Raw genomic sequence first — 24,647 nt, 5'->3', positions numbered from 1 at the left:
TTATCAAACCCATTTTTGCCTGGCCTGTGGTGGCATAATGGATGTAGCGTTGACCTAGAATACTGAGGTTGCCAGTTTCAAAGCCCAAGCTTGCTGGGTTAAGGCACATACTAGAAACAACTACTACAAGTTGATCCTTCCTGCTCCTCCAACACTTTTCTCTCCCTCCTCTCCCTAGAATCAATAAGTAAAATCTTTAAAAAAAAACAAAAACTTTTGTCATGATCTACATTCACACTGCTAAGGTAAATATTTTGCTTAGATGTTTAAAAATGGGATTTTATAACCTATTGAGATATGAATAATTATCACCATCTTATAGATGAGAAAAGCAAAGTTTAGAGCTCTCTAGTTACTTGTCCAATGCCATACATCTAGGAAGTGATTGAGCCAGGTCATTTTGATTCTGTTTTTTATTACTTCATGAAAGAGTTATACTTCCTGATAACCAGCTATCTGAACCATCAGTTTCCTGTGAGTCAATGTCAACTCTGTATGTGCTTCACCTTTGTATTCCAAAATAGTCTGTTTCATTATTCAGAATTGAGACTACCGCTATTTCATCTGAACTTCCACTATCTCAGTTGGCTTCCAGGATTGGACTTTACAAAAGGACATCAATTTATCATTGTCACCACTATTCATTAATGGACCATTGTCTTTGTACACTTGGAGGTTTAATTTTGTTGGTATTCCCAAAGATGGTGAGATTTCAAAGACATTTAGGTCCCACTCACAAGTTACCCAATGACATGTAAATTAGGATATCCTGATATGTTGTTTTTAATATCAAAAGCTTGTAAAAGCAAATTGGTATCCTCATTAAATTTAACATAGTATGTAAATACATTGAAAAACTATATAACAAATAAAAATAATAAAGTGGCTGTCTATGTACAAGATATGGAATGAGTTCCAAGATATGTTGTTGAATTTTTTAAAAATGTGGAACAAATCATATGCTATCATTTGTATGAAAAAATATACTCTCTCTTTCTTACTCTCTTTCTCTCTGAAAAGATGCACAAAAACTGATAGAGTAGTTGACTCTGGGAAGGGGAACTATGGGGGAATGTTAGGAGAAAGGACTGGTAAAGGACTTCATTGTAGACTCTTTTTTACCTTTAGACTTTTTTACCGTATGTGCTCATATTATCTATTTACAGTAATATAACCAATACTTAATAAATTAGGGTTTTTTTTCACTTTTTACATAATTATAAGTCATAAGAAAAGATGAAATACTGTCATTTGTGATAGCATGGATGATGGATCTTGAGAGTATTATGCTAAGCAGAATAAGTCAGACAGAAAAGGGCAAGAATCTTATGATTTCACTCATATGTCAGATACAAAACAGAAAACAAAAAAACAAACAATAACTTATAGACACGAACAACAGAAGGGTGGTTACCAGAAGGAAAGAGAGATGGGGAGTAGATGAAGAGGGAAAATGAGGTCAAATATATGGTAACAGAGGGAGATTTGAGTTTGGGTGGTGAGCACATAATATTCAGATGATGTATTATAGAATTGTACACTTGAAACTTTAAAAATGTTTTAAGCCAATGTTACCCTAATAAATAAATTTTAAAAGAATATGGTGCAGCCTGACCTGTGGTGGTGCAGTGGATAAAGCATCGACCTGGAAATGCTGAGGTCGCCGGTTCGAAACCCTAGGCTTACCTGGTCAAGGCACATATGGGAGTTGATGCTTCCAGCTCCTCCCCCCTTCTCTCTCTCTCTCTCAACTCTCTCTCTCTCTTTCTGTCTCTCTCTCTCCGTCTCTCTCTCTTCTCTCTAAAATGAATAAATAAAATAAAAATCCGGCTTAAAAAAAAAAGAATATGGTGCAGCCATTAAAAAAAGTGAAGTAGATATAAAGGTTCTGATATGGAAATAGATCTAAATTATATTAAATAGTAAAAAAATACAAAACAATGAATACAATATGATTCCTCTGTAAAAGGGAGGTTGAGAGAGAAGGAGGGAGGGAGGGAGAGAGAGAGAGAGAATGACTTTCAGTTTTAGTTTGTACCTTTCTATAGTGATTCAATTTTCTAATCATCTACATATTCAATTTTCTTACACCAGCAGGGTTCATTTAACCTTAGCCTCAATGGCATCAACAGTAAAATGTGGATATTATGTGTTGATAGAATTTCATGACATTAATAGATATAAACTGTATGGCACATAATAAGTGTTCAACAAACACAGTTATTATATTACTTTCTCCCTCTAATAACAGTTTTTTGTTTGTGTGTTTTGGTTGGGTCATATTCTTTGTGCTACAAGTTCAATTAAAGTAGTAGTTGGAGCTTTTAAAGATTATGGGATGGTACACTTTTGTGTAGTGGCCAGGCTTAAAGCCTCAGCTTGATACCTAGGCCCTTAGCTCTGGAGCTGTTTGTATACTAGACTAGAGCAGTGATTTTTCAACCTTTTTCATCTCATGGCACACATAAACTAATTACTAAAGTTCTGTGGCACACCAAATAATATTTTTTTGTTGATCTGAAAAAAAAAATAGGTAAAATTTTGTTTCATTCACTCCAGTCAAAATTGTTGTGTTGACTCTTGTCATTTTTTTTTGAGAGTTTAGGGGAAAAAATATTGTGTTCACTGTTGTCATTTTTTTTTAAAATTTGAGAGTTTAAGGGAAAACAGGTCAGTGCCCCTGACTAAACAGGTATTGCATGTTTTAAAAATTTAAAAATTCTTGTGGCACACTGGTAGAATATCACTGGACCAGAAGACTGATTTATAAAAATTAAAATCACTATTTATGCATGCATTTAGAAAATATTTACTAAATACTACTAGGTATACAATTCTAAAAGACAAGTCAGAATTAGCCCAATAGAGAAGATACACGTAACATTCTCTTATTTTTACAATCTCCCCTATTTCTATACTTACATCTTCTTTGTCATTATTAACTCATTTTGCTCTTTGTCTCTGTCTTCTTTCTTAGTTATGCTTGTCAAGATTTTTCTGTTTTATAGATTTTTAAAATTTTGTTTTTACTCATCCTTTTAAACTGGATTTGTTGTTACTTTTGCCTTCATTGGTAATTAAAATTTACCTTTATTTCCTTATACATTATTCATCTTTAAAATTTTTCATTTTATTTTTATTTACTATATTTTCCTATTATTTTAAGTTAGATAACTTATATTGTCTTTTATTTTATGGAAAAAAAACATTTAGAACAGTTTTAACTGTATTCTATACATTTTGACAAAAAATATTCCTCTTTTTGTGAATTTCTGGATTATTTTCTGTTTTAATTTTGTTTACCTCTTGGACACACTGGTTATATGGAAGAGTGTTTTTTGAAATAGTTAAGCCTTCTTGAAATTATCTTTTTCTGCCCTGGCCGGTTGGCTCAGCAGTAGAGCGTCGGCCTAGCGTGCGGAGGACCCGGGTTCGATTCCGGCCAGGGCACACAGGAGAAGCGCCTATTTGCTTCTCCACCCCTCCGCTGCGCTTTCCTCTCTGTCTCTCTTTTCCCCTCCCGCAGCCAAGGCTCCATTGGAGCAAAGATGGCCCGGGCGCTGGGGATGGCTCCTTGGCCTCTGCCCCAGGCGCTGGAGTGGCTCTGGTCGCAACATGGCGACGCCCATGATGGGCAGAGCATCGCCCCCTGGTGGGCAGAGCATCGCCCCTGGTGGGCGTGCCGGGTGGATCCTGGTCGGGTGCATGCGGGAGTCTGTCTGACTGTCTCTCCCCGTTTCCAGCTTCAGAAAAATTAAAAAAAAAAAATTATCTTTTTCTTACTTTGTTTTTCAGTATTACTGGATTATTAATGATTGACCTAATTGATATAAACTGTTTCTATCTTTTGCAATTTAAAGTTTCCTTCGTGACTAAATACATTATCATTTTCTTTTTTTTTTTGTATTCTTCTGAAGTTGGAAACGGGGAGGCAGTCAGACAGACTCCCGCATGCGCCCGACCGGGATCCACCCAGCACGCCCACCAGGGGGCGATTATCTGCCCATCCGGGGCGTCGCTCTGCCGCGACCAGAGCCACTCTAGCGCCTGGGGCAGAGGCCAAGGAGCCATCCCCAGTGCCCGGGCCATCTTTGCTCCAATGCAGCCTTGGCTGCGGGAGGGGAAGAGAGAGACAGAGAGGAAGGAGGGGGGGAGGGGTAGAGAAGCAGATGGGCACTTCTCCTGTGTGCCCTGGCCGGAAATCGAACCTGGGACTTCGGCACGCCAGGCCGACTCTCTACCACTGAGCCAACCGGCCAGGGCCCATTATCATTTTCTGTTCGTGATTTATGAAAAATATTTTTTTCTTGATGAAATAAAATTTCTCTGTCCATGAACAGATTATTAAATTCCTGTATATAATCTTACTTTTGACTACTTAATTTGACTATTTCTAAAATAACTATATTGGCCCTGGCCAGTTGGCTCAGCGGTAGAGCGTCGGCCTGGCGTGCTGGGGACCCGGGTTCGATTCCCGGCCAGGGCACACAGGAGAGGCGCCCATCTGCTTCTCCACCCCTCCCCCTCTCCTTCCTCTCTGTCTCTCTCTTCCCCTCCCGCAGCTGAGGCTCCATTGGAGCAAAGATGACCCGGGCACTGGGGATGGCTCCTTGGCCTCTGCCCCAGGCGCTAGAGTGGCTCTGGTCTCGACAGAGTGACACCCCGGAGGGGCAGAGCATCGCCCCCTGGTGGGCAGAGCGTCGCCCCCTGGTGGGTGTGCCGGGTGGATCCCGGTCGGGCGCATGCTGGAGTCTGACTGTCTCTTCCCGTTTCCAGCTTCAGAAAAAAAATAAAATAAAATAACTATATTATCTATTACTTTACTTGTATTTCTGATCAAGTTCTCTTTATATTCTTAGGAGTTTATGTTCTATATATTTGTTTGATTTTCTAATACAAAAAAAGTACAATATATGACATTTCATCTTTTTTTGTGTGACAGAGAGAGAGAGAGACAGAGAGGGACAGACAGGGACAGATAAACAAGAAGGGAGAGAAACAAGAAGCATCAATTTTTCCTTGCGGCACCTTAGTTGTTCATTGATTGCTTTCTCATATGTGCCTTGACTGGGAGGCTACAGCAGAGTTGAGTGACCCCTTGCTCAAGCCAGTGACCATGGGTTCAAGATAGTGATCTGTGCTCAAACCAGATGAGCCCTTGCTCAAGCCGGCGACCTTGAGGTTTTGAACCTGGGTCCTCTGTGTCCCAGTCTGACGCTCTATCCACTGCACCATCGCCTGGTCAGGTGTGACATTTCATCTTACTGAATTGTAGTATTTCATGTTTCAGTCTTGAAATTTGTTTTATCTAATATAAATGGTACCACCCAGGCTTTCTTTTTTTATTTTATTTTTTATTGATTTTAATTTATTGTGTTTACATAGATTCTAGTGTCACCCCAAATGCATCCCCCTCCCCCATATTCCCCTCAACATCTCCCTTGCCCCCCTCTCCACAGCACCCTCCCCCCTTCCCTTCAGGTTTATCCCATCCTATCATCCCCTTTCCCTCTGTCCTCTTTTCCTCTGGTCCCTTTGACCTCTCCTCTGTCTCAATTCCGTTCCTCAGTTCTCATTATTCCTTGGATTCCTCAAATGAATGAGGTCATATGATATTTTTCTTTCTCTGCTCACCCAGGCTTTCTTATTGTTTACATTTACCTAATATATCTTTGCCCATTATTTTATTTTTAACCTTTCATTGTCTCTTTGTGCCAGGTGTATGTCTTATAAACAATGTATAGCTGAGCTAAGCCTTTTTTCAAACCAAATTTGATGACTTTGCCCTCTGACAGAGAAATTCAGTCTTTACTTATTTTTTTTTCCATTTGATATGATGTTTACAATTTATTATACTTATTTTCTCGTTTTCCTTTCCTTATATTTTCTGGCTTGACCTAGTTTCTTTTCTTTTCTTTCCTCCTTATTTGGGAGTTCTACTTTGCTTTTTAATTTCCTAATGCTTATTGTCCCTTGTATAAAAATTATCATTAAAACTATAACTGTATATAATAAGTAAATACTAATCCTTAAGACCACCCCCCCAGTATTCTACTTGTCTTACCCCTCTTCACATTTCTAACCTAAGACCCTTAGCCTAGGGTTGCCAGATTTAGCAAAAAATAATACAGAACATGCAGTTTAATTTAATTTTATTTTCCAATAATTAATAATTTTTGGTAAAATTAACCCTGTGAAATATTTGGGACCTACTTATACTAAAAATTACTTGCTATTCATTTAAAATTAAAATTTAACTTGGTGTCCTTTATTTTATCTGAAAATTGCACCTTAATGTACTTTGTCTCTACTCCCCAACTCCTGGATTTTGCAAAGATGAAGTATATAACATTAAGTTTCAGGGTATTACTATAAAATGATACTTATCATTATGCTGTTATTTACTAGAAAAGTATTTACTATTTGAGTATATAGAGATAATATCTCTTCAATTTCCATTATTTAAAGGGGACTTTGTGTCTTTTATCTTGACCAATAGGGAGTATACTGATATATTTCTGACTTTTTAGCTTCAGAGTGAACATCTTTTACCTCTTAACAGTGGACTGCACTGGATAATTCATTGAAGATATCTTAACTAAAAATGGATTAATGCACAGAGGAGGATTTTATTAAATACTTGTTTAATGGATACATTATTCTTCAACTAAATAATTGTTAAATTACTGTATTTTGCAGGTGAAATGCATAGATGTTGTTCAGGCTTATATCAACAGAATCGTAACTGTGAACCCACTGATCAATGGAATTGTCAAGTACAGGTCAGCATTTTTACTCTGTCGTAGATTTTGTTCTTGTCATATTTCTTGGACTCCTCTTCTTCTGTGTCCTTCTTTTGGTCTTGATTTCCCACTGTGATGTGCCCTGATTTATAATTTAGCAATTCTTGCCCTTTATTGAGCTTTTATGTTTCCTATCCATTGACTTTAAGAACCTTTATGGTAAGAAATACATTTCATTGGTTTTAACATATTCAACATCCAGAACAAGGCCTAAAAGTTGGTAGACATCATTGAATGTTTATTGAAATAATGGGTTTTTATTAGCGACTATTAATAAGAGAACTTTCCAATACTACCATACTTTCCAATATATATTTAGTATAGTATACAGTATTTTAAAAAGATAATATATGTGTGATTTCTATGTCTCTATTACTAAGTAAAACCTTCCAGGGAGCTGTATTAGGACAAAACTTGGCATCCTACATAGCACAGTTCTTATCATACCATAATGTAGAGTGACATTTTCCAGATCTCAATCATACATATATTCTTTAAGATTCTTGTTTTGATTTCACAGCAACTCTTGTTAATTAATATACTTATTAAAATTGAATCACTTAAGTCAATTATTTTAAAATGAAAGTTTGTATCACTACAAAAATTGAAAAATATTATCACTTGACATAAACAGTAACTATATATATAAATAATGAAAAAATAATCACTATTATAAAATTAGAGATATTTAAAATATTTTTATGGAATACTAACACTACGAAAAATGGATTGTGCTTTATAGTTACTTGATACACATTTTCTTATTTAATCAGTTCAAAAGGTTTTCCAAAATATATTACATTTCTTATGTTATATATGTGAAAAGTGTAATTCAGAGAATTTAAGTTATTTGCCTAGCGTCACACAGGTAGTATGTGACTGGGCCATGTTCTAAATATATAAACATCTGGTGCAAAAACTAACAAAAGTAGAAGTACAGAGTGTCTTTATGTTCCAGGAGTTCTCCCTTGTCCCTTTCCTTTTTCTATGGACCAGCTCTACAGTGGTCCCATCCTCCAACAATTTAACAGCTCCACATCCTGGAGATATTTCCTCTAATTCTACACTGAGTTTTTATTTGAAATGTAATTTTTGGTTAATTTATTGACAAAGTTTATTTTTAAACATTTAAGAAAGAAAATGAAATTTTGTTATTTTTATTTTTCTATTGTATTTTAAGGAGTGAGAGTCCTAAGGAGAGAGGTCTTATGTTATAAAACTTATTTCTGTGTGTGCCAATACTAATAAAGATCTGAGAGAGAATTAAATTGCCATCCTTGTTAAAAATGGTATGTGGACCTAGAAATAGGAGAGACTAGGGAGGCTGGTAAGTGGGTGGGGTGGGGAGAGTGGGGAATGGCAGTGGCAATCAAGGGATTGAAGATTTGGAGAGAAAATATGGATGCCTGTAGGGTAGATGTTCACAAACAATTTTGTGAAGTTTATTTGTGCTGTGTGTAATACCAGTGGGGTTTTTTTTCCTACCTTCCTTAAAGTGCACCAAAATGGCTTTATTCTGCTAATTATGTTTCTATTTTGCTTGAAGTTAAAAAATATTGGTATTAAAATGTATACATATGTAAAGGACACAACACAGCCCTTCCATCAATCACTCAGTGTTAGCTACTGTTAGGACTGTGGTTGTTATTATAATAGGACCTCGTTAAATGGAACTTTTGTCATGATTGCACTCAATTTTATTGTATTGCTGTCCCCATTTACTTGGCACTGAAATGACTCCCAAGGCAGTTCAGTGTTTAAAGTCACACATTTACAAAATATAGTAGTAGAAAATATGGACTCTAAATCTGCTGGTTCCTAGCTTTCTGTTTCTATTCTTGATTGACTTATCAGAAAATGTTTACTAGTTTATCAACTTCTTCCCAAACCTGTCCTTCGGCCCAGTCACACAAAATACCTGGGTGTAACCCTGGGCTCCACCTTCACCCCTCCTTTCCAAATACTGTCTCTCAACTTCAGTTAGTCAGCAAGTTTTATCACTCTTCTTCCTTATTTCCCATGATGCCAGTGTATCTTGCTCTCTAACATACTGAACTACTCCATTTCCCCTGACCTATTGTTCTCTCTCTTATCTTTCTAACTTTGTATTGTTGTCCCTTCTTCCTGTAATAACTTCCCTTTCTTCCTCTCTCTATTTTTGGCTGAATTAGTTTTCCAGAACTCAGCTCAGGTCTCAGTTTCACTTTATTTAATCATCTCAGCTTTTGTGAAATGTCTACCTCTGAGCTCCCAGAGCACGTTGTGCTCTTGCTCTTATTTCATTCAAGGTCCATAACCACACTATTTTAAAGAATATAATACACAGAATTATTGAAATAAGTGTTTAAGAAATGGGGGGGGGGGAGATGTACCACTGAAACAACACAAAGCTAATGAATGCTGGAAACAGCTACTACCCCTAGATCTCAGAGGACAAAGGGAAAAAATTGGGATTATCAGAATTAAGAAACTCAGAGGAGGTTTCTGCAGAGCTAAAACGTGGATCCATGTGAGGGGTGCTACCTGACTGCTGCTACCTCAGAAGCTTAATGAGGAAACCTCATAAAGCTGTGATTAAGACCTCGGAGAGGCAGCTGCCAGCTCCTGTTACTGGTACTTCTGAGGGGGTGTACTGAGATTGGTTCTAGAGTATAGAAATAAATAGGAAGCTGGAACCAATTACCTTTATCTAGATAAAAGGCTGTTGTTAGGGCAGTATTATCAGGAACCAAAAACAGACTAGAAGAAGCAAATACATTCACATCTTCCTTTGTCTTTCCGTCTGTATATGAAGGAACTAAGAGTGTGCCAGTTGGCAAAAAACAGAGAAGCAAACAAACAAACAAAAAAACCCTGAATTTTCTGAGTTCCATCAGAAATTGGGGATACAGAATGCTTGGTTTGAGGCTGTGTCACCATTGTGATCTGAATTATCTCACCCACCAGACATTTGTTCAGTGCCTACTATGGTCCTGACACTGTGGTAGGTGTTGGAAGATACAAAAGTGAATAAAACACAGCTCTTGGCCTCTTTTAGCTCCCAGTCTTCTGGTTGAAATATACAAATAGCTACTGTTTACAGCACAACCAAGTTAAAACTCTGTAAGGAGAGAATACTGTGCAAGCATAGAAGAGGTGTACCTATCCGGGCCTGGAGAGGTGTCAGGGAAGGCTTTCTGGAGAAAGCGATGTACAAACAGAACTCTAAAATGAGTAAGACTAAACCAGATGATAATGGCAGTCTATAGCTGTTCTATACAGGTAAGGGTGCTGTCTAGCTTTTCAACAGAGCACAGGGGTGGAATCCTTGGATTTTTATCTCTTGTTCCCTGCTCTAGGGAACACTGGCAGAAGGCAGGATTTCAGGATATATAAGTATAGAAATGGCATCCCAGACCTCAGTAATGTGTTTCAGTTATCTCACACTGTCTAGCCTGTGTGTCATTCTGGTATCACAGCCTCGCTTAGGGCTCATTTTCAGTCTTTTTCCATAGAGGCCACGGTAAGGATTCTTCTCTGGGGTGTCTGCTTTTACATTATGAAGGTTTCTTGCTGCCTGTGGCACTGAGTCCAAGTGTAATGGTAGCTAGTGTCCTTTCTGCCTGTAACTGCCTTCTCTTAGAGTTCTCTGCATTTGTTCATTACATGTGGATTAAATTTGGGCAATGTTAATAAATGGGCGTTTAAGACCTTTGGAAAGTATACATTATTACCTCTGCCCTTTACTTGAGAGTAAGAGGATTTAGGAATCTGAGTGGCCTGTGATACCTGGCTAAGAAATGCCTGGGTGTCAAATGTTCGAGGAGTCCTGTTTACCACCAACAAATAGGTTGCCAGTAAATGTTGTTGATAATATATATCATACCACTAGGAGATGTCAGAAAGCACCTGCTACAGTTCTTGTTGTTTATTGTGATATAGAGGCTTGTAGCCTGTTTCCTAAATTTTATGTTGCCAATTAACTTAGCACTGTAATTTGGAGAATTTGGCTTTGACATAGTCTGCTAAAACCCTAACTCTTTAATTTTCCTAACAGATTTTGTTGACTGTCAAGACAACTGTATGATATTAGTAATGATGATAATAATAGCCACCCTTTATTGAGCGGTTACTGTGTGTTCAGTACTATATATTTTTTATATTTTTTCTGAAGTTGGAAACGGGGAGGCAGTCAGACAGACTCCCACATGCGCCCGACCGGGACCCACCCGGCATGCCCACCAGGGGGCGATGCTCTGCCCATCTGGGGCATTGCTCCGCTGCAACCAGAGCCATTCTAGCACCTGAGGCAGAGTCCATAGAGCCATCCTCAGTGCCCAGGCCAACTCTGCTCCAATGGAACCTTGGCTTCGAGAGGGGAAGACAGAGACAGAGAGGAAGGAGAGGGGGAGGGGTGGAGAAGCAGATGGGCGCTTCTCCTGTGTGCCCTGGCCGGGAATTGAACCCGGGACTCCTACACGCAGGCCGACACTCTACCACTGAGCCAACCGGCCAGGGCCTCAGTACTATATTTTATACACTGACAAAGCATGTAGGTCTTATCATATTATAGATGGTGAAATGGAGGTTTAAGAAGTTGTTACTTGCAAGGTCACATAGGTATCCCAGATAAGTATGTCTCCAAGGCCTGGACCCTGACCATTCTACAACAGTGCCTTCAAGTGACCAGATTCTGTGTATTTTCAGGAGCCAGGTTATAATACTTTCAGATGAATATTTTGCTGTACCTAACTGGCTATCATAATGCTCTCACTTTTCTAACATAAGCAAGCTTCTGTGAAATATAGTCAACAATTATTTTTTTCTGAATCTTTAACTCCTGTTTACACTAACACTCACTGAAATCTACCTTCTGTCCCTACTACTCAATTATAAGTGCCCTGCCAACTCTCTCGATTTAGCTGATTTTTACTGCAAACAGAAAACCCAACTCAAAATGACTGAGAACAATGAAGACAATATATTATCTTATAAAATAGAAGCCCATTGGTAGATTAGCCACATAAGTAATTCAGCAGCTGAAAAATGACATCAGTAACCTATGTATTCAGTTCTTTGTCTTGGACATCTAGATTGTCACACTTATTTTCAAGTTAAATCTTCTTATTGTTATAAGGTAGTTGCCATATTTCATGTCTCAAAGGCCAAAATTATGGCCAGAAGCCTATAGGAAAACCTATTTCTGACATATTGAATAACATCACTTTGATTGTATTAAACAAATAAGAAATCACACCCTTAAGGCTAGGGAATTGGATTTACTCCCCTAAATGGCAGGTAAGAAAGGTATTTCTTAGAAAAAAAATTGAGGTTCTGTTAACACTGGGGAAAAGTAGATCTTGGTTAGCAGCCAACATTGCCTGCAACACATCACAATATTACCTCAGTTTACTGGGGCAAATGTAACATATCTATGGGATTGTTCTGAGGACTGAATGAGTTAATGAATATAAAACACAATTATTGGCATGTGAATATCACTCAGCAAATGGTAGCATGTTTCTAATATCGAAATTATAACTGCCCTACTCTTTTTTTTTCTTTACAGAGACAGAGAGAGAGTCAGAGAGAGGGATAGACAGGGACAGACAGAAAGGAACAGAGAGATGAGAAGCATCAATCATTAGTTTTTCGTTCCGACACCTTAGTTGTTCATTGATTGCTTTCTCATATGTGCCTTGACCGTGGGGCTACAGCAGACCGAGTAACCCCTTGCTCAAGCCAGCGACCTTGGGTCCAAGCTGGGGAGCGTTTGCTCAAACCAGATGAGCCCGCGCTCAAGCTGGCAACCTCGGGGTCTCGAACCTGGGTCCTCTGCATCCCAGTCCGACGCTCTGTCCACTGCGTCCCAGTCCGACGCTCTATCCACTGCGCCACCGCCTGGTCAGGCATCCCTACTCTTGACATAGTATCTTCCTTTGGCTTTTAGAATAACTCTCTTTTTGTAATAGATACTTTCTTTTTTTCATATTTTTGAGAAAGATAAATAAAACTATATATATTTAAAGTGCACTACATGGTAATTAAATATATGTGTGCTTTGTGAAATGATTACCACTATAAAATTGGTTACCATCCATCACTGTGCAAAGTTATTTTGTTTTTGTGTGTGTGTGAGAGAGAGAATACTTAAGATCTACTCTCTTACAAATTTCAAGTATACAGTACCATGTTAATAACTATAGTCACTGTGCTGTGCATTAGGTCCTCAAATATATTGATCTTATAACTGAAAGTTTGTACCCTTTAACCAAAATCTCCCCAGTTCTCTCTATTCTAATCTCTGTTTCTATAAATTTAATCACTTTTTTTTTTTTTGGTTTCTCATAAAACCAACGTCAATCAATATTTGTCTTTCTCTCTCTGCCTTATTTCACTCAGCATAATGTCCTCAAGGTTTATCCTTGTTATCACAAATGACAGTACTTCCTTCTATTTATGTCTAAATAATATTCAATTTTTTATATATAGACATATTTTTTAATTTTTTTTTTGTATTTTTCTGAAGTTGGAAACGGGGAGGCAGTCAGACAGACTCCCACATGCGCCCAACCGGGATCCACCCAGCATGCCCATCAGGGGGCGATGATCTGTCCATCTGGGGCATTGCTCTGCCGCAATCAGAGCCATTCTAGCACCTGAGGCAGAGGCCACAGAGCCATCCCCAGTGCCCGGGCCATCTTTGCTCCAATGGAGCCTCGGCTGCAGGAGGGGAAGAGAGAGACAGAGAGGAAGGAGAGGGGAGGGGTGGAGAAGCAGATGGGCGCTTCTCCTCTGTGCCCTGGCTGGGAATCGAACCCAGGACTCCTGCACGCCAGGCCGATGCTCTACCACTGAGCCAACTGGCCAGGGCCTATTTTTTAATTTTTAAAAATTATTTATTTTTAATTTATTGTGTTGATATTGTTTCAAGTGTCTAACTCAGTATAACTCATGCAACACCATGCATTATGCCCCCCATGACTAATAGAAAGTCTCTTTCCATTCCCATTATAACCCTTTTGCCCCCCTCCCCCTACTTCCATCTCCCTTTCCCTCAGGGACTTGATACCCTGTTGTCTGTACCTCTGTGTTATGTATATAAATTTAGCTAATCCTTTCACCTTCTTTGATCTGGTCCCCTCTTCCCCGTTCCCTCTGACAGCTGTCCATCTGTACCCTGTTGTTCCCTGTGACACGGGCTCTGTTTCCATTTGTGCTTCATTTTATTGTGTTCATTAGATTCTACATATCAGTGAGATCATATGATATTTTTCTCTCTCTGCCTGGCTTATTTTACTTGCATAATAGTCTCCAGGTCCATCCATGCTGTTGCAAAAGGTAAGATTTCCTACTTTTTCACTGCCACGTAGTATTCCTCTGTGTATATGTACTACAGCCTTTTTATTCCCTCGTACACTAATGGACACTTAGGCTGTTTCCAGATATTGGCTATTGTAAACAATGCTGCAATGAACATGGGAGTGTATATCTTCTTCTGAATTAGTGTATTGGGATTCTTAAGCTATATTTCTAGAAGTGGGATAGATGGGTCATAAAGAAGTACCATTTTTTGGCCTGACCTGTGGTGGCGCAGTGGGATAAAGCGTCGACCTGGAACACTGAGGTCGGCGGTTCGAAACCTTGGGCTTGCCTGGTCAAGGCACATATGGGAGTTGATGCTTCCTGCTCCTCCCCCTTCTCTCTCTCTCTGTCTCTCTCTCTCACTCCTCTCTCTCTAAAAAATCAATAAATAAAATATTTAAAAAAAAAAAGAAGTACCATTTTTAATTTTTTGAGGAATCTCCATACTGTTTTCCACAGTGGCTGCCCAAGTCTGCATTCCCACCAGTAGTGCAGGAGGGTTCCCTTTTCTCCACATCCTCACCAGCACTTGTTTATGATTTGTTAATGAGAGCCATTGTGATAGTTATGGCATAGTATCTCACTGTAGTTTCTTTTTTATTTTAATGGGGTGACATTGATAAATCAGGGTACATATGTTCAGAGAAAACATCTCTAGGTTATTTTGACATTTGATTATGCTGCATTCCTATCACCCAAAGTCCAATTGTCTAACATCACCTTCTAACTGGTTTTCTTTGTGTCCCTCCCCTCCCCCAACTCCCTCCCTCTACTTCCCCCTCCCCGTAACCCCCACAATCTTGTCCATGTCTCTGAGTCTCATTTTTATGTCCCATCTATGTATGGAATCATATAGTTCTTAGCTTTTTCTGATTTACTTATTTTGCTCAGTATAATGTTATCAAGGTCCATCCATGTTATTGTAAATGATCCGATGTCATCATTTCTTATGGCTGAGTAGTATTCTATAGTATATATGTACCAAGGCTTTTTAATCCACTCGTCCACTGATGGACACTTGGGCTGTTTCCAGATCTTCGCTATTGTGAACAATGCTGCTATAAACATGGGGGTGCATTTCTCCTTCTGGAACCGTTCTATGGTGTCCTTGGGATATATTCCTAAGAGTGGGATAGCTGGGTCAAAAGGCAGTTCGATTTTCAATTTTTTGAGGAATCTCCATACTGTTTTCCACAGAGGCTGCACCAGTCTGCAATCCCACCAGCAGTGCAGGAGGGTTCCCTTTTCTCCACATCCTCACCAGCACTTATTCTGTGTTGTTTTGTTGATGAGCGCCATTCTGACCGGTGTGAGATGATATCTCATTGTGGTTTTAATTTGCATTTCTCTAATGATTAGTGATGTTGAGGATTTTTTCATATGCCTATTGGCCATCTTTATGTCCTCTTTGGAGAAGTGTCTATTCATTTCTCTTGCCCATTTTTTGATTGGATTGTTTGTCTTCCTGGTATTGAGTTTTACAAGTTCTTTATAAATTTTGGTTATTAACCCCTTATCAGACGTATTGTCAAATATATTCTCCCATTATGTAGTTTGTCTTTTTATTCTGTTCTTATTGTCTCTGGCTGTGCAAAATCTTTTTAGTTTGATATAGTCTCATTTGTTTATCTTGTCTTTTATTTCCCTTGCCTTTGGAGATAAATCAGTAAATATATTGTTGCAAGAGATGTTGGAGAGCTTACTGCCTATGTTTTCTTCTAAGATGCTTATGGTGTCACACCTTACATTTAAGTCTTTTATCCATTTTGAGTTTATTATTGTGAATGGTGAAAGTTGGTGGTCTAGTTTCAATTTTTTGCAGGTTGCTGTACAATTTTCCCAACACCATTTGTTGAAGAGGCTGTCTTTACTCCATTGTATGCCCTTACCTCCTTTGTCAAATATCAGTTGTCCATATAGCTGTGGGTTTATTTCTGGGTTCTCCATTCTGTTCCATTGATCTATGTGCCTGTTCGTATGCCAGTACCAGGCTGTTTTGAGTACAATGGCCTTGTAATATAGCTTGATATCAGGAAGTGTGATACCTCCCACTTTATTCTTCTTTTTTAAGATTGCTGAGGCTATTTGTGTTCTCTTTTGGTTCCATATAAATTTTTGGAATATGTGATCTATATCTTTAGAGTATGTCATTGGTATTTTAATTGGTATTGCATTGAATTTATAAATTGCTTTGGGTACTACAGACATTTTAATGATGTTTATTCTTCCTAACCATGAGCACGGTATATGCTTCCACTTGTTTGTATCTTCCTTGATTTCTTTTATCAATGTTTTATAATTTTCCGAGTACAAGTCTTTAGTCTCCTTGGTTAAATGTACTCCTAGGTACTTTATTTTTTTGGTTGCGATAGTGAAGGGGATTGTTTCCTTAATTTCTCTTTCTGACTGTTCATTGTTGGTGTATAAAAATGCCTCTGAGTATTAATTTTATGTCCTGCCACTTTGCTGAATTCATTTATCAGGTCCAGTAGTTTTTTGACTGAGACTTTAGGGTTTTCTATATACAATATTATATCATCTGCAAATAATGATAGCTTTACTTCTTCTTTTCCAACTTGAATGCCTTTTATTTTTTCTTCTTGTCTGATTGCTGTGGCTAGGACTTGCATGACTATGTTGAATAAGAGTGGTGAAAGGGGGCACCTCTGCCTTATTCCTGATCTTAAGGAGATTTCTTTTAATTTTTGCCCATTGAGTTGAGTATGATGTTGGCTGTGGGTTTGTCATAGATGGCTTTTATCATGTTGAGGTATGTTCCCTGTATTCCCACTTTGTTGAGAGTTTTGATCATGAATGAGTGCTGGATTTTATCAAATGCTTTTTCTGTATCTATTGAAATTATCATGTGATTTTTCTCCTTCCTTTTGTTTATGTGATGAATCACATTGATTGATTTGCAAATATTGTACCAGCCTTGCCTCCCCAAAATAAATCCCACTTGATCATGGTGTATGATTTTTTCCATAGATTGTTGGATCCGGTTTGCTAATTTTAGCATCTATATTCATCAGGGATATTGGCCTATAATTTTCTTTCTTTGTGTTGTCTTTGCCTGGTTTTGGAATCAGAATTATGCTCGCCTCATAAAAGGAGCTTGAAATCTTCCTTCCTCTTGAATTTTTTGAAATAGCTTGAGAAGGATAGAAATTAGTTCTTCTTTGAATATTTGGTAGAATTCACTTGTGAAGGCATCAGGCCCAGGACTTTTCTTTGTTGGGAGTTTTTTGATAACTGTTTTGTTCTCATTTGTTGTAATCGGTTTGTTTAGGTTTTCTGATTCTTCCAGATTGATTTTTGGATGATTGTATGTTTCAAGGAATTAGTCCATTTCATGTAGGTTGTCTAGTTTTTTGGCATACAGTTCTTCATTATATTTTCTTACAATATTTTGTATTTCTGTTGTGTCAGTTGTTATTTCTCCCCTCTCATTTCTAATTTTATTTATTTGAGTCCTCTCTCTCTTTTTCTTGGTGAGTCTAGTTAAAGGTTCATGAATCTTGTTTACCTTTTCAAAGAACCAGCTCCTAGTTTCATTTATCCTCTGTATTGTTTCTTTAGTCTCTATGTCATTTATTTCTGCTCTGATCTTATTATTTCCTTCCTTCTACTACATTTGGGCTTTACTTGCTGTTCTTTTTCTAGTTCTTTTAGATGCAGGGTTAAGTTATTTATTTGGGATTTTTCTAGTTTCTTAAAGTGTGCCTATAGTGTTATGAACTTCCCTCTCAGTACTGCTTTCCCATAAATTTTGAGTTGTTTTATGCTCATTATCATTCGTTTCTATGAATTTTTTTATTTCTTTTTTTATCTCATTCTTAATTCATTCGTTATTTAACAACCTGCTATTTAGTTTCCATGTGTTTGAGAATTTTTGAGCTTTTCTGTTGTGGTTGATTTCTAGTTTCATGCCATTGTGATCAGAGAAAGTACTTGATATGGTTTCAGTCTTCTTAAATTTGTTGAGACCACTTTTGTGCTCTAACATGTGGTCTATCCTAGAGAATGTACCATGAGCACTTGAAAAGAATATATATTCTGCTGCTTTAGGGTGAAAGGTTCTGAAGATACCTGTTAAATCGAGTTGATCTAGTGTGTCCTTTAAGTCTGCTGTTTCTTTGTTAATTTTCTTTCTTGAGGATCTATCTAGTGATGTTAGTGGGGTATTAAAATCCCCTACTATTATATTACTGCTGTTGATCTCGCTCTTTATATCCATCAAAGTCTGCTTTCTATATTTAGGTGCTCCTATATTAGGTGTGTAGATATTTATAATAGTTATATCTTCCTGTTGGATTGCTCCCTTTATCATTATGTAGTGGCCTTCTTTATCTCTTACTATATTCTTTGTTTTAAAGTCTATTTTGTCTGATATAAGTATTCCTACCCCAGCGTTTTTTTCATTTCCATTTGCATGAAATATTTTTTTTCCATCCTTTTACCTTCAGCCTATGTGCATCTTTTGTTTTAAGGTGTGTTTCTTGTAGACAGCATATGTACAGGTCCTGTTTTCTTATCCATGCAGCTACCCTATGTCTTTTGATTGGATCATTTAATCCATTTACATTTAAGGTTATTATTGATATGTAGTTGTTTATTGCCATTTTATTTTTTAAATCTGTATTCCTCTTTTGCTATATTCTTTTCCCACTTTGATCTGTTTACACCATGCCCCTTAACATTTCCTGCAGCATTGATTTGGTTGTAATGAATTCCTTGAGGTTTTTTTTGGGGGGGGGGACTTTTTATTTCTCCCTCAATTTTAAATGATAGCCTTGCTGGATAAAGTATTCTTTTTTTTTTTTTTTTTTTTTTTATTTAATTTTATTTTTTTAATGGGGTGACATCAATAAATCAGGAAACATATATTCAAAGATAACAAGTCCAGGTTATCTTGTCGTTCAATTATGTTGCATACCCACCACCCAAAGTCAGATTGTCCTCTGTCACCTTCCATCTTGTTTTCTTTGTGCCCCTCCCCACCCCCTATCCCTCTCCTATTCCCCCCACCCGCTATCCCTCTCCCATTCCCCCCTCCCCCCCGTAACCACCACACTCTTATAAATGTCTCTTAGTTTCACTATTATGTCCCACCTACGTATGGAAAACTGACTAGTATTTTTTTTTAATTTTTATTTTTTTATTTTATTTATTCATTTTTAGAGAGGAGAGAGACAGAGAGGGAGAGAGAGGAGAGAGAGACAGAGAGAGAGAAGGGGGGAGGAGCTGGAAGCATCAACTCCCATATGTGCCTTGACCAGGCAAGCCCAGGGTTTCGAACCGGCGACCTCAGCATTTCCAGGTCGACGTTTTATCCACTGCGCCACCACAGGTCAGGGATAAAGTATTCTTGGTTGTAGGTTCTTGTTCTGCATTACTTTGAATATTTCTTGCCATTCCCTTCTGGCCTCAAGTGTTTCTGTTGAGAAGTCTGATGTCATCCTTATGGGGGCTCCTTTGTAGGTGATATCCTTTTTTTCTCTAGCTGCTTTTAATATTTTCTCTTTATCACTTAGCTTTGGTATTTTAATTATGATGTGTTCTGGTGTAGGTTTCTTTGGGTTTCTCTTTAATGAAGTTCTCTGTGCTTCTTGAACTTGTGAGAGTTTCTCCTGCATTAATTTAGGGAAGTTTTCAGCTATGATATGATTGAACAAAGTCTCTATCCCTTGTTCTTTCTCTTCTTCAGCAACCCCTAAAATGCAGATGTTATTTCTTTTTATGTTGTCACAGAGTTTCCTCAGTCTTTTTTAGTCTCTTTTCTTTTTTCTTCTCTGCTTTCATGCCTTCATTCCAGTTGTCCTCCAACTCGCTGGTTCGATCCTCCGCTCCATCCATCCTATTTTTAATTCCTTCCATTGTAGTCTTCATTTCTGATATTGTATTTGTTATCTCTGACTGATTCTTTTTTAATATTTCAATATCCTTTTTTATACTTGCTATTTATTTAGGTGTTTGTAATGACCATCCATTGTTGTTCTAAGATCCCTAAGTGTAAAGCCAGTAGTCACGGCCAGGGCCACCATCACAGCGGCCACCTGGCCCATGCAGGTTCGCACTGGATTCAGACAGTCTATAAAGAAACAACGGAGCCAAAACCTGATAGGCCATTTTCTTTAATTCTAGCTTGCACCTGGCGGGCAAGTAAAAACACACACTGGGCTCCAAAACCCACTCACATTCAGTGCTCACAAAGCTACTGACTTATCCGAGTTTCCTAGAATCAAAGGTTTCTAGCTCACCAGCCTTATTCTCCTCAGTACCCCATCTCCTTCCTTATCCCAGATACAAACTCTACACAAACTGGCATCTCACTCAGCACTCCGCCATCTTGGCTGCTTTTGCTGGCATCCTCCACGTGGCCTCCTTCCGCTGCTGGCTCTACTCTCTCTGCTCTCTCATTCTAATCTCAGGAACCAAGAGAGCAAGCTCCTGTTCTGCCCCCATTTTATAGTGTAGCTTCACAACCTTTAATCCAATATACAAAATAGGGAAGTCTCTAATTATACAAAGTCACTTCTCTGAGGCATGATTGGATTGTACCGCCCCACATCAAAAAGGATGGGAAAGGCTTAATCCCAAAACCAAGCCCCAGGCTACAACAATCCTGCCTGCCCCCAACACACATTAATATCACCTGGGCAACAGCCTCCATGTGGGCAGCGGTATCTTTTACAAAGTGAGCATAATATATTTTTTTTTCTTTTTTTTTTTTCTTTTCTTTTTCTGAAGCTGGAAACGGGGAGAGACAGACAGACTCCCGCATGCGCCCGACCGGGATCCATCCGGCACGCCCACCAGGGGGCGACGCTCTGCCCACCAGGGGGCGATGCTCTGCCCCTCCGGGGCGTCGCTTTGCCGTGACCAGAGCCACTCTAGCGCCTGGGGCAGAGGCCAAGGAACCATCCCCAGCGCCTGGGCCATCTTTGCTCCAATGGAGCCTTGGCTGCGGGAGAGGAAGAGAGAGACAGAGAGGAAGGTGGGGTGGAGAAGCAAATGGGCGCTTCTCCTATGTGCCCTGGCCAGGAATCGAACCCGGGTCCCCCCGCACGCCAGGCTGACGCTCTACCGCTGAGTCAACCAGCCAGGGCCAAGTGAGCATAATACATTTTATCTGCCCAACACTAAGCATCCTTACAATCATTATTTTGAACTCCACATCCAGAAGTTTGGTTATTTCCATATCACTCAGATCATTTCCTGGATGTTTCTCTTGTGGTTTCATTTGGATTGCACTTATCTGTCTTCTCATTATGTCTGTGTGTTTGGGTGTTTTGTTTGTAGAGCTGGTTGAGTCTAGGCTTGGTGTTGTCTGCCTCCAGTTTTCAATTGTGTTATTTCTATGTCTTCTTGGGTTGGCATCAGCTATTATTTGTAATCCACTTTAGGATTCGGGCTGCTTTGAAGTCTTGATTTGTTTGTTTTCTTAACAGGTGATTGTCTTGTTTGCTGATCTCAGCAGGGGGCTTATTTGAAACTGTATCCAGGAATGCAGTGGGTGTGACCTGAGGCTCTGTAGTCCTCTTCTGCCAGTTAATCTCTCTGGGGGCGGGTTGCTTTCTCAGCTTCAGTAGGGGGCGGTGTATTTCAGATCTCCATGGAGACTTGAGTTACTGCCCCTCCTCCCCACTTCTTGTTTTCAGCTGTGTCTTGTTGCACTGATTGGAGCTGGCAGATGTCTGTATCTCTTTGACCTGGAAGTACTGTTGTATTTTGCTTCGTGGAAGGATCAGTCCCTCCCCCAGTTATGGCCGCCTCCAGCACTGAATGAGTCAGGTTTTCATGTCATCGCCTGTATTCCTCTCCCCCTCACCATCCGTCTCTCTCTCTCTCTCCTTTCTTTTTGGAAGACAAGCAGGCCCTTTCAACATACCTCATTCCCTGGTCACCAGGCAAGTGGCTGTGAGCAGTATTTACTGCTCTTTTCCTTGGAGTGAGAGCCCAGCTTCACCCTTCACTCCCTGTTCCTGTAAGCAGGGGAGATTCAGGCACTCCCTACCAGGTTTGTTGTGGCTTCTTCTTTGCTCCTTGGTTTTTGAGAGCTGTTCTTGTAGTCCAGATTTGGTTTTTCATGCTGATTGTTCATAAATTAGTTTATAATCCAGTTCGGTGGTGTGAGCTGGGAGTCTTTGCGTCTGCCTACTCTGCTGCCATCTTCAGGTCTCCATTATGTCCTTTTTAATGCTTATTATCTTTTTGTTTAACTTCTCACTGAGATCATCCATTCTCCTGAGATCCATGAGCATCCTTATAACTATTGTTTTAAGCTCTGCAGCTAATATAGTTTGGTTGCTTTGATTTCATTTAATTATTTTTCTGAACATTTCTCTTGGCTCATTTAAGGCATATTTCTTTGTCTTTCCATTGTGTCTCTGTATTAGGTTGCTCTGCTATGACCCCCAAACTGTTACAATGTTTTTGTGATGAAGGTGTCTTATTGGGTTCAGTGGTACAAACCTCCAGATTACCTGAGCTCCATGTTCTAGGAATGGTTTCTTGTGGATTATATGCCTCCTCCTGTTGTATATAATTCTTGAATGTTGTTGGCCCTTTTATGGATGGATTTAACCCCAGTCTGGCTGGCTTTAGGGGTCAGCCTCAATCAGTGTGTATGAGACACTGTGCAGTGGCTACTCCCTGAGGTGGTGTTGTTCCCAGCAGGATTTGGTGCATGTTGGACTCCCCCTTTGTTTGTGCTGCTTTTGTGGCTCATTGTGTCTAGCTCTGGAGTGATCTGAAGCCTACCATTGGTCATGTTTGTTATTGGTCCACTTGAGCTGATGTCAGATGTTGTTTGTAACCCACTACTGGCTACTTGTCTGAAACTACTACTCTGTTCACTGTTGTGGCTGTGTTTACTGTGCCTGGGTATACATGGGTGTATTCAATCTGTATAAAATTGTTGACTTCTTCCCATATTGCTGAGGGCAGCTCTGTAATAGGGCTCAAGGCCCTTGAAATTCACCTCCACCTGTCAGCTGTTTCTCCTCTCCTTGCAGTTGTCTGGTGTTCCCACCAAGCCTTCTGTAGAAAGACTGTAGAGTGGGCCCAGACTGGACTTGCCCCACAGACCTTTCCACAGCTTGCAAGGTCGCTAAGGCAGGGCAACTGGGGTTGGGAGGACAGGGCTAGTGGGTCCCTTACTTGGGGATTATTCAGTCAGGCACTCATTGAGGGGAAATTGGCCCCTACTCCAGAGCCAAAGCCCTCAGTCATTGCTGGAGACTCCAGTCTTACTTCTCCCAGGATAGGTGAACTGCAGATTCAGGTTGGGTCAGACTAGCAGTCTGCTCTGCAAAAATACCTTCAGCTGAGGAACCACTGGTCTAGAGAGGCAGATTAAGAGAATCTCCCTCTGGGACTGATGGTGGTCCAGCCCACAGGAGGGGCTGAGCACTTCATCAGGGTCCTTGACAGTAGTCTCCAAGGGACTCACACTTTGAATATCTGAACCTGAGCCTAATGGAGCAGAGAATCCGGGACTTGGTAGTGTTAGTTTGTACAGCTTCCCTTTGCGGTTGGTGCCTTCAAGTCTGTAGAATGGGATCGGGCACTTCTTTCCCTTCCCAGGGTAGCTCAGGCTGGGCTCTCAGGTAAGGCATGAGTCACCCTGGCCCCACCACCACCACTGTGAATTAGCCACACACCCTAGCTCCATGCATGAGGGTGAGTCTTAAAGTACTGGCTGGCTCTGCTCTCCCTGCACACCATGCATTCTTTCCAAGGCCCTACCAACAGTCCCCCTTGGGGGTGGTGCCTGCAAGCCTGTAGAAGGAGGTTAGGCACTTCTTATCCTTCCTGATACAGCTTCGGTTAAGCTCACAGGAGAGGCAGGAGTCCCCCCTCACTGCAAAGTAGCTACATACCCTGCCCATCTGGCTCCTGGACCAAATTTTCCATGGGGAAACAGGTTCAGAAAGTACTGGCTCTCTGCATAGCACTCTGCTCTCTCAGCACTCTGTGTGCTCAATGTGGGCAAGGCTGGATCCTAAAGTCCTGACTCTGAATGACACTCTGCTCTCCCAGTGTCCCATGCTTTCTTTCTAAGTCCTCACCAAGCCTTGGTTCCTACAAGCCTATAGAAAAGAGGCTGGAACCTCTTCCTTATCTCAGGGTAGTAGGGGTTCTGCTTTCCAGGGAGACAGGATTTGTGCCCCTACGATGATACCTCACATCCCAGTTCCCACCATCTGGTTCGTGGACAAAAGTTTTTTAGAGACAGATGTGCACTGGAGGTGTGGGAGGCTGGCCCTCTTTCCAAGGCCACAAAGTTTAGTCATTGTCTAGGTCTCTGTGAAAAGCCTTTCCAGAAAACGGTTGCCATAAAAGACACTGCTAGGACTAAGAATGGCAGACTGGCCCTGCTAGCAGATGGGGATGAGCTATGCACTCACTCCCCTGGCTGGTTTTGTGATGATAAGAGTGCCAGTACATGAGAAGGTGGCATCTGGGTCTCTGATTTTCACCACCAGATGCTATATA

The 24,647-nt window shown here is 39.9% G+C and overlaps 1 protein-coding gene across 1 annotated transcript in view; it reads left to right on the top strand.

Annotated features, from left to right (window-relative positions):
* Window positions 1–24,647, top strand: part of FAAH2 (fatty acid amide hydrolase 2) — a 108,371-nt gene that overhangs the window by 3,355 nt on the left and 80,369 nt on the right. Inside the window, exon 2 of the mRNA XM_066357639.1 lies at window positions 6,700–6,782. Within this exon, the coding sequence (XP_066213736.1) occupies window positions 6,700–6,782 (83 nt within the window). The remainder of the gene's footprint in view (window positions 1–6,699; window positions 6,783–24,647) is intronic.

The sequence above is a fragment of the Saccopteryx leptura genome, chromosome X (genome assembly GCF_036850995.1).
Source record: "Saccopteryx leptura isolate mSacLep1 chromosome X, mSacLep1_pri_phased_curated, whole genome shotgun sequence".
In the NCBI taxonomy this organism is placed as follows: domain Eukaryota; kingdom Metazoa; phylum Chordata; class Mammalia; order Chiroptera; family Emballonuridae; genus Saccopteryx; species Saccopteryx leptura.
Note: the sequence above shows the minus strand (reverse complement) of the source record. Positions and strands in the feature narration are given on the sequence as shown.